The sequence below is a fragment of the Ambystoma mexicanum genome, chromosome 3p (genome assembly GCF_040938575.1).
Source record: "Ambystoma mexicanum isolate Mex_15411 chromosome 3p, UKY_AmexF1_1, whole genome shotgun sequence".
NCBI lineage: Eukaryota > Metazoa > Chordata > Amphibia > Caudata > Ambystomatidae > Ambystoma > Ambystoma mexicanum.
Genome location: NC_090925.1, coordinates 528,026,853 through 528,042,919, shown reverse-complemented (window position 1 = coordinate 528,042,919; position 16,067 = coordinate 528,026,853). Strand labels below are relative to the sequence as shown.

Sequence of the window (16,067 nt, the reverse complement as noted above, 5' to 3'; positions counted from 1 at the left end):
GTAGAGCAACTACTCTACCCTAGACTCCGAGCCACTTACCAAACCCATAGTAAACAAGGTGATTACTCCTCACTGCATGTCTCTTTCCCTCACCCGCCAATTTAATCATTATTTAATACTGTACCAATCTGGCTAGGCACAGACCCCCTTCCTCTGTATAGACCTATACAATTCTCTCAAATTTAGCAGGGGTTCTGTCGCCAAACTGCATTGTATGTTATTTAGATTGCATTGATAGACCTGCCTCCCACTACACAGGTCTCTCAAATCTAGTTGGGTTCTTGTGCCCAAATTGCATTGTATGATATTTAGATTGCATTTATAGGCCTATCCCCCACTATACAGGTCTCACCAGCTTAGCAGGGGTTCTGTCTCCAAACTGCATTGCACTATACTTACATTGCATTGATAGACCTGCCTCACACTACACAGGTCTCTCAAATCTAGTTGGGTTTCGTACCCAGATTGCATTGTATGATATTTAGATTGCATTGATAGGCCTCTCTCCCACTATACAGGTCTCTATAGCTTAGCAGGGGTTCTACCTCCAAACTGCATTGTATGATTTAGATTGCATTGATGGGCCGCCTCTCTCCCACTATACAGGTCTCTCAAATTTAGCAGGGGTTCTGTCTCCAAACTGCACTGTATGTTATTTAGATTGCATTGATAGGCCTCTCTCCCAATATACAGGTCTCTCCAATTTAGCAGGGGTTCTGTCTCCAAATTGCATTGTATGATATTTAGATTGCATTGATAGGCCTGTCTCCTACTATATGGATCTAATTGGGCTTTGTGTCCAGATCGCATTGTGTGATACTCAGATTGCATTGAGAGGCCTGTCTCTCAAATCTAGCAGAACTTCTGTGGCCGGATTGCATCAAGAGAGTAAGTCCTAGCTGGGCCCCTCAAACTCACTCCTCAACTAGTACATGTCCTCCCCGAACCTACATGGCTAACTCACCGCAGTGAACCCTTCAGGGAGACATCCACTGTGCAGGACTCCCAGATCTAGCTGTGTCTGGTAGCGTGCTCCACTGCTTCAACTGACCCTCAAATCTAGCTGTGTTTGGTCCAGTACTCCGTCACCTTCTTGGGCGTAGGCCTTTCACCCATTATACAGGGCCCCTGATCTAACTGCATTTAGTTTGGTACTCTATTAATCCTGAAACCCATCACTACCTAGCTTAATTGAGTCATTTACCACCAGACCAGTTAACGCCCATAACCCTCCCCGACAGTGCACCCTTAGGAAACAAACCCTACCCACCGACAGAAATGACAGACTGAGCCAGAGAGCTCCCTAGCATATCCAGAGAAGGAAAACCAAGATTACTGTGCCTACACAACACAGCATAGAGGACCAACTACCCTACTAGGCCTGCACCTTAAACTGAAAAATGGCCCGACCCAGAAAAGGACGCAGAGAAAGAGAGCAAGATCGCGCAACAAGGGACGCAAACACAACACCAACAGAACCCAGAAGAAGCAGCCTCATTGGCAGGAAACACGCCTAACACAGTTATAACTGGAACAAACTATGTAAGAGAAAAATCTTTATACCTCACATCTTACCTCGCGACAACCACAGAACACCGACACCTCAACACGGAAACCTCAAGACATGCAAAGAATTTCCCGAAACACCCCGAAAAAAGACGGGAGCACTCAACAAGAGAGCGGGATGACTCTGACCCCATTACCCCTTACATCACAAGAACGGAGGGATACCATCGATTTCCACAACATCCCACACAATACGACGAAGCCCCGACAACCAACAATGCTACATCCAACCTAACAATCGGACTCAATGAAGAAGAAGCCATCGCTGATCTTCAACCAAGCTTCATCACAGCAGAAGCACCGCGATTAATCAGCCCCGTTATCAACCTATTGGACCGCTTAAATGAAGAAGCAGCTGTCGCTGTTCTTCTTCCTACCAACATCAATGCGGAAACACCACGACCGGACAACTACAAACCTGAACAACGAATAACTACAAAACAAAATCACACCCAGAGAATCCACTGCAACTTAATAAACACAAGGCCAATGTCCAAATATTCAACTGAAATATACAACCTCCTATCAAAAGGAGGCATAGATATCCTATTTGTAACCGAAACATGGCTAGACAACAACTACAAGATCACCATCAACAACTGCCTGCCTGAAAACTTCAAATGCATCCAAGCAAACAGAAAATCCAAAAGAGGGGGGGGGGCTAGCAAAAATCCAACTAAACATCGATAAATGTGAATCCTTAATAGTGCGGCTATCAATAAACCCCAGAACAAACCTGAAATTCCTACTGATGTACAGACCACCAACCTACGATGCGACTTTCATAGACGCCTTCATGGAAGCAATCACCATCCTAGCCAACAAGTACAATCATCTGATCATCCCCAGAGATTTCAACATCTGGTTCGACGAAGAAACCACAACCACACAAAAATCCTTAACCGCCCAACTAGCAGCCATGTGTGCAATCTTCGCCAACAAGGATCTCATCACCACGGCACCCCATATTCAAATACTCTGGAGCGACCACCTCATCATTCCATTCATAATCACAATGGACGCTCCAAAAAAGAAGCAACAAGAAAAACCACCGATCATGATGAAAAGAAATTGGAGAACCATAAAAAACTCCTATCTAACCGAGCTCCTGGAATTTAGCAAACCACAAGCAACAACCATGGAAGAAGCTGACCTAGACAAAAAAGTTGCCCTGCTCCATACCTGGATCGCTACAACTCTAGATGACATCGCCAAAGAAAAGCCCTTCACCCCATTACATAAGAAAACAACAGCAAAATGTTTCACCCACTACTTAATGCCATGAAAAGAGAAAAACGAAAACTAGAATCTGAATGGAGGACCAACAACACCACTGCAAACAAATTGAAATTCCTGCAACAGATCCGCTCATATAAAAAGGAAATACAAAAAGCGAAGAGAAAACATTACGACAACCGAATCTTCAGAGCACCAAACACCCAAAAAGAAGTCTTCAAAATCATAAACAAAATAAAAAAAAACACCGGGATGCAACAACCCGCCAATTCCATCGATGAAACTATGCGATGACCTAGGAGACCACTTCAAAAACAAAATAACTTCCATCCAAGATACCATACAAAACAGACCAAGCAATCACACCTCAAACCCCATCGACACCAACGAGGAACATCCAAACAAGCTACGAAGCTTCCCAGAAATATTAGTGGAAACTTTCGTCAAACTGGTAAACCAAGCAACAAATCAGGCTCTCCAGAAGACCCCTGCCCCCGGACATATACAAAACAATTCTCAAACAAGGAACCCCCATGGAATACCACAGGAATCTCCTCAACCTCTCAATCCCAACAGGTAAAGTACCACAGGCCTTCAAATCGGCTTACATCAAGCCGCTACTCAAAGACACAACAGGAAACATAGAGGACTTATCCAACTACAGACCCATTTCCAACATACCCTACATGGCCAAACTGATAGAACCGTATGTCTACAAAATAACCCAAGAATTCATAGAAGAGCACTGACTATTAGACCGGGCACAAGTTGGTTTCAGACCCATGAACAGAATCAGCTCTCCTCTCAATATGGGATGACCTAAAAACGAACGCAGACTCAGACAACATTACTACCCTGATTCTCCTTGCTCTATCCGCAGTATTCGACAATGTCAACCACTACATCCTTATAAAGAGATTAGAAGGACTAGGAATAACAGACACCGCCCTACTATGCATCAAATCCTTCCTAACAAACAGAACCAAAACGTATGGATGAAACCTTTTAAGTCCAAACCTAGAGACTCCACGTGCAGAGTACTACAAGGATCATCTTTCTCCCCGCTTCTATTCAACATCTACATGTACCTATTAATCAAACTCATCAGAAAACACAGCCTCACATGCTACAACTATGCCGACGATACTCAATCTTCAACATACAAGACACCTGAGAAGAAAACACTACACTAGAGAATTGCCTTTGTGATATATTCAACTGGATGAACCTCAACCACCTCAAAATCAACCGAGGCAAAACAGAGATAATGATTGTTTCAAAAAAGGGAGGAGACATCAGCTACATCCCCTGGCCAAGAGAGCTCGGCACCACACCAGCACCATCATCAACTGTAAAAAAACGAGGGGTCCTAATGGATAACAACCTCACTCCAGAGGCACAAGTAAACGCTCTACTCAAGAAATGTTTCTTCCTCCTGCGAGCAGCAAAAAGGATTCTACCGTTCCTGTCATTCGCCAACAAAACACTTACCATCATCTCTCTGATCATGTCCAGAGTAGATTACACCAATAGCCTATACCTGGGCATGCCCCAACGACTTCTAAAAAAAACTACAACGCATACAAAATGCGGCAGCCAGACTCCTCAAGCTACCCAGAAGAGAACACATCACACCTGCGCTAAAAATGCTACACTGGCTACCATTAAAACAGCGAATAAAGTTCAAGTCCATGTGCATCACGCACAGAGCAATACACAAACAAGGCGCAGAATTCCTAAGCGATAAACTACGCCTACATCAACCGACAAGAACAATGAGATCAAGCACCGACATCCGCCTAGAACCAAAACCCTATAACAGAAGAAAACTCGGAGGATCCTCTTTCTCTGACCAGGCACCGAAAACCTGGAATTACCTACCTAAGAATATACGAAACACAACAAACCACCTAACATTCAGGAAACTCCTCAAATCATGGCTCTTCACAGCCTAAAGACAACAGCGACACACTACAATGCCCACCCCGTTAAACAACGATGAAAATAACACCAACCTCGGTCACTCCCAAAATGGACATACACAGAACCCAAAGAACGGACCCCACGACAGGCCATAAGATAATATGGGAAATAGCCACAAAAGGAGGTCACCATAGACCGATTACATACTCAGACCGAGACGAAAGCCCTAAATGACTGATCCACTGCCTCCCGGCCTTACCATATCCAAACCCCCAGCAGACACATTTAGATAGAAGTTTGTAAGAGGAGACCACAACACCTGCTCCAACGCCCAAGGAGGAGAATAGACACCCAACCCATATTAACCAACCCATCAGCACTAGAACACCTACAGAGCGTGCCAGAACAGAACAGCGAGTGCATCGCACCTACTAAAACCCAACCCACAACACTCATTCCATCAGAATTAGAACACTTACAGAACGCGTTAGAAAAGCAAAGGGAGCGCCTGACACAAACCTAAAACCCTGCCAGACGTAACCCCTTCACCCATCCTGATGAGAAAGGGAGGATTGGCGAGCCCCACACTCGGACAGAATTCTGAATGTTAGCATGTTAAACTTTATACAACCCACTAACAAAAAACTCAGCATTTCTGCAGACTTATCTCACTCAAAAATATCACACAACCATCTCTCGCACAACAACCGCACGCACTTCACAACACCGCAACAACGCAGAAGCCGCACCAACAGCACACGAGGACTGACATCGATCCGATACTCGCACCAAAGCTCAGCACCCGGTGTATACAGAGTTGAAGCTGCCAACAGAACACTACTAACCCATCCCACCTTCTCGTTTGCAGATCCGCCAGAGCGCCTGGGGACCAACTCCGTTGGTGATGGTGCGCGGTACAAATACCTTTAACATTTAACATAGATATTATACGGGTCACTTTTTAATTAAAGTGTATAGTGTTGAGTATACCAGACTATCGTTCTTTTGGGGTGACTATTGGGACTAACTATACTTCACTGCCAACTTTCTTCCCTCCCTCGAGTAGGTAATTTAACAGCTCAGCTTACAGCTGCCATTAGTGTGTTCTCTCTCCTGTTTGGGCAAAACACTGTTCTACCTTTAAGCTAAATGGCTACATAACAATTGCCAGATGGTTGTGCAAACATTTCCCTAACAGTTACAATGACTTAAAGGGGGAGGGGCATATCAAATAAATTATTATAAGCCTTATAATTGTACAGTGCAACACCAATAAATGGTCATCTTCCTTAGCGAGTACAACCATATCCTATGAAACAATGTTTAATTTAAGCAACCACAGTATTGCTACTTAGGGGGAGTTTGCAAAGTTCTTCCATAGGAAGCAATGGTGTACTAGAGTCAGTGCAAATATTTGTAGGATAGGGAAGTTAGGTCTCCTGGATAAGGAAGGGGCAGCTGCATATCTTAGCCATCTAGGGAGACCCCATGAGGATGCCCAATATAAATCACCAAAGTAAGGCAACCGCTGCAACGTTGGGGGACCAGTGAGGGGCAACAAAACAGTTAAGCAACCCAGCCCTTTGGACCCTGATTAAGACAGACAACCACTCTAGGTACGTCTGGGCTGATGGGGACAACTGCTCCCACTGCAAGTTCCACAGTTGAAGGTCCTAGGGTTACAGTTGCAGTGTTCTTTGAATGACAACTATGACAGCGGGGTAGGGTGCCTCATCTCTGTCGGCATGTAATGGAACGGATCACCACCGGGTTGGACTTGATGCAAGATGCAGATGGTCTATGACAAATCCCAAAATGATTGGGGAACCCCAGGAAACCTCAAACAACGCAGTTGGACGTCACACAGAGTCTACATTTGCAAGAATGAAGAACACCACAAGTTCCAGCACAGTTGGTCTCCTTGTAAGAGACCATCAGCAAAACAGTAATGGCCAGGGTCAATGACAAGGATGAACTGCAAGTTTCATAGCACTGGCAGCACAAGATTCAGGCAACAGGCAAAGCTCCTGATGCAGAAGATGGATACCAGACAAGCCCATGAGACTCGAGCATTCCAGGACAACGACCGTGGTAATGTAGGATTCAAACACATAAAGCCATTATTTCAAGTGAGGGAGGCACCAGGGAAGGTCTCTTCTGACAAAGAGAGCAGAGCTTTGACTTGCAATGAATGGCTTGGTCCATGGTGGTTGCAGCAGCAGACCTGTGGTGTCTCTTTGCAACATCTCATGCTTTGGATCCTTGGCTTCAATGCAGAATGGCTCCAGGTACATACGAAATCCTGAATTAGTGCGATCCCAACCCACCCATTAGGGGACCGGTTACATTCAAACTATGGATGGCGGTCAAATCGTGGAGAGTCAGCACAGGTAAAGCCATGACCTCGCTCAAGATTTAGGATGAGTATTGGGGCCATCTGCAGTCCCATAACCAATCTAAATTAGCGCACACAAAGAGAACGTTTCCCAGACTCCAGCCATACCCACAAAGAGGATGGCCAAATACGGCCACATCCAACACCTGCCCAGGAGATAGAGGGGAAAAAGGACATTGAAGCACATTATGGTGAAGTACAGTAAACAAGTAAACTGGGTGCTCACAAAAAATAAAAAAATGTTTAAAAAAAAAAAGGTACTGCCACCAGCCTTTCTGGCCTTCACTTACACCAAAAAGAATAGGGAAACAAGGTTTCCCTGCGCTACTCTTTTTAAGGGAGGTAGTAATACTACAATAGACTTAAATGGCCAACAGAATACCACATCTCTGGTAGCCTTAGGGACTGACCAGTACCCCCAAAATGAAATTAGTTAAGCCAGGGAGTGAGGTTTATAAATACCTCATTCCCAAAAATCAGACCAGGGTAACCGGAGGGTATTCTCACTCCTAACCCCCCCCCTGTATACTCTTCTCAGGTGGCCAGGGAAAGGCCATGTGTTTTGGATCCTAACCCTTGGGGTGGAAAAGCGAGGGAGGATCACCAGGGTGGAGGGTCCTCTGAGATTGGGAGTGGGGTACCCATAGGCGAGACATGGTATCCCCCCTTTCCCTAATTATGACCAACCTAACGCTCCCCCAACCTTTATGGGTTACTGCAAGACCTCTCCCCCCCATTTCCCCACATTTAACACTTGAAAGTACTCGGAGAGGAAGAGGAGACAGATTAATGATCACTACACCTTCATTTTACCACTCTGAGATGGGGAAGAGGCCTGCAAAGTATGGCGAGAGTCAGGCATGTCCCCTTAATCATGGTCAGACAAGTGTAATCAGGCAGCTACACCTGTGGCCTATCAAGGGCCTGCAGGTGTATAAGGGCAGACCAGTGAAGAGAGAGTGGCGGAAGAGAGCAACAGGGAGGCCTGTGTAGGGGAGACCAGGGGACCCTTTCTGTGAGGAGGCAGCCGTGGTGGGACATGAAGTGTGACTAAGATGCCGGCCAACATCCAAGGTGTGGGAGCCTCCGTGACATTGATTGAGCAGCTGGGAGCTGCGAACGAACAAAAGAGAGGACGGTGTACGCATCCACCCAGAAGCAACAAGGTTGCTGGCGCATGCAGAAGTCAAACCGGCATTCGAACAGGGCTCGCAGAGTTCAGAGCGCCAGACTGGGAAGCCAGAGGAAGCAGCAAGAGCCGCCGAAGCAAGACGCTGCAGACAGGCGAGTGTTGGGGAAAGACACTCAGACGCTCCGGGCGGGCTACATACATGAAGCGCCGTATGAATTAAAGCTTCAGGGCAAGATGCGTTACATATTGCATACCGAACTGAAGATGAAGTTTTAAACCGCGTTAAACCACGCAGATTGACTAACATGGAAATATAAATGATATAGACAAAGCAAATGGCTAATAAAGGCTAAAAAAGAAAAATGCTCATATGAAAGCAACCTATGGGGAAAGGAACAAGCATGAAGGAGTGCAACCAAAGGTGGGTCATGAACAAGACCACCACCAAGTGAATTGTGTGAGTAAATGCAGTGCAGCAAGGCCAACGACTGGCAAGAGGTGTGCGACACGTTATGGCAGAGCCAAGATGCTAATCGGGAGAAGCCAAAGGATTGTAAATACTGCACAGAAAGCCAAAAGGCCAACAAGGAGAAACTAAGGGAACACGACTTTGTACACAGGAGCAAACACAGAGGAACCTGTGTGGGCTGAGGAGCCAAGGGACCCTGGTTGTGTGACCTGTGATGGGTGGACCGTGTGGTCTGACAACTGCGCCTAGACCAGTGAGCCCTACCTTGTGAAAGAAAAGACACTGAAGCCAACCAAAAAGGAACACTGCGAGTGAACTGGTGACGCAAACCAGAAGGAGGGCCAGGTTGACCCAAGAGTTAAGTTGAAGTTCAAAAGACTGAATCACACATTGGTTACTACGTTGACGTCTTCGGTAAGGGAACCCCGAGACTTGATGAAATACAGATACCGTCTTGGGAACAGGGCCTCAGGACCCTTTTTGTTTGAACAGTGTTACTTTGAACCTGGGGAAGGGATTCCTGCGGTGTTTGTAGAACTGTTTGAACTTGAACAAGGTACATCCTAAGACTTTTTGTGAAACTTTCTTGAACTTGGTGAAGGACTGAAGAATAAGCTTAGAGCTTGAAGAAGCTCAGAACTTTGTGTTGATCACCATTTCCTTGATTATTGGCATCCCTACACACTGTTTAGCTAGTTGTGAGGGCAGGTATAGGTATTGCACACAGGGAGACATTCATTGAACTCTGACTCAGACTTTCCTTAATTTCTTTCAGGTAGGGAAATCCCACCTTAGCATAGGGCAAGTTAGGCCTTCTACTATCCTGACATTTAAGTTAATAAATATCTTTTGTTTGAACTTTAAATCTGTTGTCTGTGTCTTGCTTCATGATGCCTTCAGTCACCGAACAGCAGATATGTAGGGGTCTCATTGAGGTGTATGGGAAAGGTTAAACAAAAAAAAAGAAAATGTTTTCCTAACACTCTTGTTCACATATCCCTGCCTGAGCTGTGCATGCTTACAAACTATATGTTCCCCAACTACACAGAAGATGGCCTTCACTGACCACAGTGCACTCTTTTACTTCACAGAACCTCTGCTCGCAGAACCCTTGGTGCTCGTACTGCTATCCAGACTGTCCTCCGGCCCTACCTTCCCCATCATTGTACCAGACATATCCTAATTTCATCAAACTTCCTCAGTTTATTCTCAAATCCCTTCCGTTTCGTTTTTGTAGTGCCCCATTGCATTTTCCATTTCCCACTTACTTTTGAGCATTCTTTCTTTTACCTCTTCCAGCCCTTTCCATTTACTATTGCAGCATTCTTCTCATTTAACAGCCTCCTCTCAAGCACTTTCAATGCACAGGACACATGCTTCACCTCTACTCTTCGAGTTACAGATTACATTTGGTGTTTCCCAATTGCTTTTTATTAGCTTGTACCTGAAATATTGTGCTCATTCAAAAGGGCCAGGTGTTTCTCGCGAATGCGTTTCACATACTCGCAAGATATGTGGTAGATTTTGCTGCAGATGCCTTCTACAGAGTCCTTCGCCACTGCAGTCATGTGAGGCCCACACTGTTTACGTAGATGTTCCAACCGGTCCTGTAGAGAGGAACGGTGTCAAAAGAAAGGTTTAGAATGGGACTGATGCACTTTGATAGAGGTCAAATGATACTGTACATAGGTAGATAGGAATGAGGGTACATGTAATGCGGAAACATAATACAAGAGAGCAAAAATAGAGGGGGTACAGAGAAGGAGAAGGCAAGTACACAGTCCAGAAACAAAAGGAAGAGACTAGAGAAAGTTGATAGAACAAGAAAAAGAAAGAATAAGCGAAAGATGTTAAAACAATTGAAGGACAAAACGAGAAAAAAAAATCAAACAAGGAGATCATAATACACAGAGATACAAATTACAGTGCAGTAAGAGAAAGATGTGCCTTGGAGAAGGGAGACCAAACAAGAGAAGCACAGAATATGAGAAGAGTTGAAGAACAGTTAACAGCGAACAAATGTTGGGGAGAGAAGAAGGCTAAAAAAAAGGAACATGTTTCAACTTAAGTAGAATGGTGGGACAGAACATTCAAGGATTAAAAGTGACTATGGGATGAGGTAAGTGGATGAAGTGTCATGTGAGGGTGATCATAAAGAAGCAATAAAGAGGTAAGTAGAACAAGAGTAGAGGAATAATAAGTGTTAGACAGTAAAGAGAATAGACGGAACATGAGACAAGGTGAAAAGAGGTACAAAAGTCGGAAGAGCACAAGGAAAGATAGCTTGTGTCGAAATTCTACAAAAGTGAGAACATGACAGAGAGAACATTATGAAGGCAAATTAGAGGTAAGGCAAATTAGACCAACTTTTCTATTAGGCCTTTGACACACCCTTGTTTCCCAAATATGAAACCTAGCCATCTTTGGCTTCACACTGAAAATCTCTTTTTTGGACTATCAGTTGGTAAAGTCCAAGCTCTAACATTCCCGACTATTCACCAGGAAGCAAGAATCACTATAGACCATGAGCAACAATTTGTTGCCCCCGAATGAACCAATCTACCCGTCCAAAAATCATCAACCTACATCATGTTTGGCTTGAGAAATTGTGACAATTTAAACCCAGCCCTCCATGCCCTTAAATGGCACCCGATGTGGCAGAGTATTGATTTTAAGAATGTTGAGAAGAATTTGTCCAGCCTGGTGTTCAGTGTGTGTAGGTCCCCTCATCAATCTCACAAAGACAATCCTCAAGGTTCCCTTCCCTTATCTAGAGGTATTGAAGTGGTTAGGCATTTATGGCGAACAATCAGTAGGGGGGCAGGGTATACAAGAGTAAAGTACAACACAGTATTATAATAAAGGAATACGCACATAGAAGTATATACTTTATATGCAATTACAAGTAAAGCAGGTTTTAGAAAGTTAACATTTATGGAGCTTAGCCCTCCTTGCTAATGTCAACCTTTTAGTCCACTGCCCGCTGGCATTTTTGTGACAATTTTTGACATTTTGCAGGAGTTAGGAATTCTACAGGCTCCACAGCGGCCCAGTGTCTCATATGAATCAATAAATAGCAGAGAGGTCTTGCTTCTGATCGGCTGTGCAGAAGAACTCTACCTGGTGCCCCATGGTACTGATAGGACCTGGTTCAGCACAGTGGCCAATCGCATTGATAGGACCCTCTGTTAAAGATCGTACTTGGCTTCGGAAACACAGACGTCTTTCAGAAAGCAAGAGTACAATGAACCTCACTTTTGCTTACTTCTGCAACGTCACAACTGGCAGTCAACACTGGCAAGGTAGACGTCAATGGCGATATGGTTCCTACTTCTGTGGTTTAGGACTTTTCTGTTAGGGTTTGTTTTCTAATGTCCACCCAAAGGACTTTATAAGACGCTCTACTTGGCAATCCAGAGCTCCAACTTCTAGTAGAAGTCTGTACCACTCAAGGTAAGTAGCACAGGCAGAGCAGCCAGGCTTATTTTAGGAGGGTGAGAGGGCTGTGGGAAGGTACAAAGAACTTGTTGCATACATACGGCTAAAAGAAACACATAATGCTTTATTTTATATATTCACAGGCAAAGAGAAATCTTTAAAAGGTAAGTACTATCATAAGAAAATAACACAATATAAAAACCAATACAATACTTCTGTTTAGTAAACCAAAGTGTAAAAAACGTTTAGAATGGCAGTATGCCATTTTATGTAAGTAAAACCACTTTGCAGTAAACTTTGTATATACTTCCTAGAATGGCAGTATACAATTCAAAAGATGAATAAGAACTTGGGAACTACATTTCAGAATAGCAGTATGCATATCAAGGTAAGTAAAACCCACTTTGTGGTAAACTATAACTTACTCTGTTTCAGGAATAATACAGGTATAAGTACTTGGACACTTCTTATTCTGTTTCAGGAATACTACGGTTACACCACCAACCTTAAGAAGTAAGCACTTTGCAACACATGTGACTTCAGATATACCTTTTAGAATAGTAGACACAATTCAAAAGATAAGTAAGAATTTTGTCTCAGATTCCTATGACAGAAACAACACCAACACAAGGTAAGTTACTTAATCTTTTCACAGAGCCTAAGCTTAAGGAGTCCTTCCCTATTTAGTTCTGAGTCTGTTTCAGGGTCAGATTGGAGGACAAAAATGCAGGTACCAGCTTAGAAAAGGTAAGAGTTCCTGTGTAATTCTTCTGTAGAAGTTAAGTAACAGGGACTTTGTAGAAAGCTTCCTGAATGCGTTCCAGCGTTGGGTCTGGGCGAACATGGATGGGCTAACTCCCAACTACATGAATTAGCCCCCCTAGCTACACAGGAGCGACAGAACAACTCTAGGTAAGGATTACCTCAAGTCTCACAGTACCTCAGCAATGAAGATTATGCAGGTGGACGCCCTCATAATGCAGCGGCTGTGGGACCAGGTGTTGGGGAGAATTCTCCGAAATGCGCTAATTCCCTCCACCTTGGAGACCCCCAGCAACTTTGCTGAATTTTGAGGACTTCATTTTTTTAACCTGAGAGAGTGAGACCCTTTTTTCCCCACTCTCTCATGTATTTTAATGTGATTTTGGACTTGGCGTTTCTTTTTGGTTATGGAGCCTGACAAACTCCATAGGCATCATCTTTTACATTGTGTCACACAGTACCTTCAGTGCAGTGACACAGGGAAGTCTTTCAGATTTCCCAAAGGTTTAAATACCTTTTCTGGGATGAACTACTGTTTCCAAGAGCCGTAAAGTGAAATTGACTTTACTTAAAATTGTAACTTTCTAGAGCCAGCACACACTGGGCCTTCATTATGAGTTTGGAGGTAGCCATGCCCTTAAGAAGGGCATGGCTACCCTCAAACCCGGGTCTGGGTTCCCTGAATGGGGAAATACCGGGCCATTCGACCTTGGAGGGTCCGGTATTTCCCCATTCAGGGAACCCGGACCCGGTCTATCCCCATTGCCATATGTGCCCCCATAGGGCTCAATGGGCATGGGGAGCATTCTAACAACGGGACCGTTAATGACGGGCCCATTGTTAGCATGCTGGGCCGCTCGCGAGACCCGCTAAGGATGTCTGGTAAAACCAGGCGTCCTGAGCGGGTCCCGCGAGCGGACCTCGTAATGGGGCAGTAAGGGGTAAACGGCACTGTTAACCCCTTTCCGGCCTCCTCATAATGAGGCTCACTACTGGAGGGGTTGCCTATTATCCCCTTTGTCTAGCTTCTAATGTAACATTTTTATGTTACCCTTCCCTCACTGAATGGCTGGTGGCAGTGGTATCGTTTTAACTACTGTGGTGTGCATTTACCACGGGCTGCGTTCGCAGCTGCATTAAAGCACCCAAGTGTCTTCTTTTTTCGCCATTTCTTTGTGGAAAGGTCCTTCTTGAGATTTACTCTGCGTGCCAAACCAGGTTTGGTCCCATTGTTTGCTTTGTCTTTGGCGGGATTCACGAGTGAAGCCCACCTCTGGCTCCAGGGTGTCTGGGGTGGGCAGGAAGTGAGGGAGGTCGCGGAAACTCCCTGTGCTTAGTCTCCTACGAGACCCAAATGCACTCTGTGGTGATAGGCCGGCTGACTGTACGGCAAGGACAGCCACCCTGATGCGTGACTGACAGCTAGGCTGGAATGAATAGGAGAGAACTGAACAAAAAGGCGAGGCTTTTGGCTTGGAAGGCAGAGTCGGCCACTGGCTGAAGGAACCAAAGAAGAACTTGAAGAGGACGCCTGCTGCAACTCCTGGACCATTGGTTTGCCCGGTGAAGCCCTGCTTCTTTTCTGAAACTCCAAATTCGTATTGACAGAGAAACCTCTGCAATGATGACTTCTCCCCTTGAGTTGGTGGGCCCAATCAACTCCAAAGTGAGCCACCTGGACATCCTTCTCGGAGCTGGTTGAATTTCCACAGAGTTGCTAATGGAAACCGAATAACCAGCGAGAGGAACACTAGATTGTGTGTGTTGCTTTTAAGTTGGCCAAGAGCACCAGGAAGATCCTCCGGACTCCCAGGAAGCAGGACTGACTGAGTCTGAGCCTCCACAGTTTGCGGGCACCCTAGAAGCTAGGAAAGCCCATCTCGACAGCCAGGAACCGCAGTGTTGCTATTGGTGGTAGTCACGAGGAGCAGAAACATCAAAGTGCCACTTGTTGGAAAGATGGGCGGTTGCGAGCAGTGACCGTCCCTTTGCAGTGCAGGAGTCCCCAGAAGTCCTCCGTCTTGTCCCCACAACTGAGGCCCAAGAACACAGAGATCTGCAGAGCTGCACAGGAACAGAAGTCATCGGCTGCACTTTCTCTTCAATGCAAAGGTACTGTAAAGTCTGAGAGAAATTACCTCTCATTGTAGAGTTGCTTGCATCTTCAGCTTGTGGCCCTACATTTGATTCTTCCTTTCTTGAAAGACTTCTAAAACATTGTGCAAAGACTTTTCTACTTACCTACCAGAAGTGCTTCATCCTATATAAGACTTTTGCCCATTGACTTTGGCTTAGCCTGTTATATTATGTTAGCCGGTAAGATAGCACAGCGAGTAGAGAGCTCGCTTTGACATCCGTGCAGAGCCTGCTGATGCAGGTTTGAATCCCGGCAGGGCCAAACTCAGCCTTTCATCCTTCTGAGGTCGATAAATGAGCACCACACATTGTGGGAAATGAGCAGCGCTCAGATACCTGAGGGTTTGTAGCGCTATATAAATGCACAAAAAAACAAACCAACCAAATGACTCTGCTTGGGGGATCCAAATGTATTTGACTTCTGAAGAATACCTGTGGTCTATAGTGTGTTCTAATAACCTTTTCCTTTTACCAACTTCTAACAGTATTCTAAATGCAAACAGTAAGATATTAAAGACCCCAGCGCCCTAGCTATTGAAGTCACCTGAGGGTGTAGGTTGTGTCTGTGGGCCATCCCAAAAGGGTCTTCACTGATTTTAGAATATTAAGAGCGTGTGTTTTGAAGTTTATTTGAGTGTTACTTTTATATTGCTCCCTTCTGAAGAGGGCTTATTCTAATTGACTGATGAATAAATTAATAATTGTTTATTCAAGAAACCTTGTGTGTAAGAGTTTATTTGAATACTTGTCACTGTGAATCTCTAACTCCCCTGCAGCTCACATTGACCCCTCTTGAGATAAGCCTGGCTGCTCAACACGCTATCAAAACTGTGTAGTACAAGCTTATCACAAAGGTTGTGTTTCCTATACCTGTAGTCAGAGTTGCGTGTAGTGGTCCCAGAGAGTACTGCATGCAAACGTTGCCTAACACATGGTCACTGGATTCTTGATCTTCAGAGGAAAGGATACTAGGAAGGGATTTCGCTGCAGCAGTTGAGTGTAAAGGCTCT

The 16,067-nt window shown here is 44.9% G+C and overlaps 1 protein-coding gene across 2 annotated transcripts in view; it reads right to left on the bottom strand.

Moving 5' to 3' along the window:
• The window catches only part of PCIF1 (phosphorylated CTD interacting factor 1), a 400,121-nt gene that overhangs the window by 141,706 nt on the left and 242,348 nt on the right, over window positions 1-16,067 (bottom strand). For both annotated transcript variants that reach the window (XM_069651242.1, XM_069651241.1), the window contains one exon: window positions 10,166-10,328. In XM_069651242.1, coding sequence (XP_069507343.1) covers window positions 10,166-10,328 — 163 coding nt within the window. The remainder of the gene's footprint in view (window positions 1-10,165; window positions 10,329-16,067) is intronic.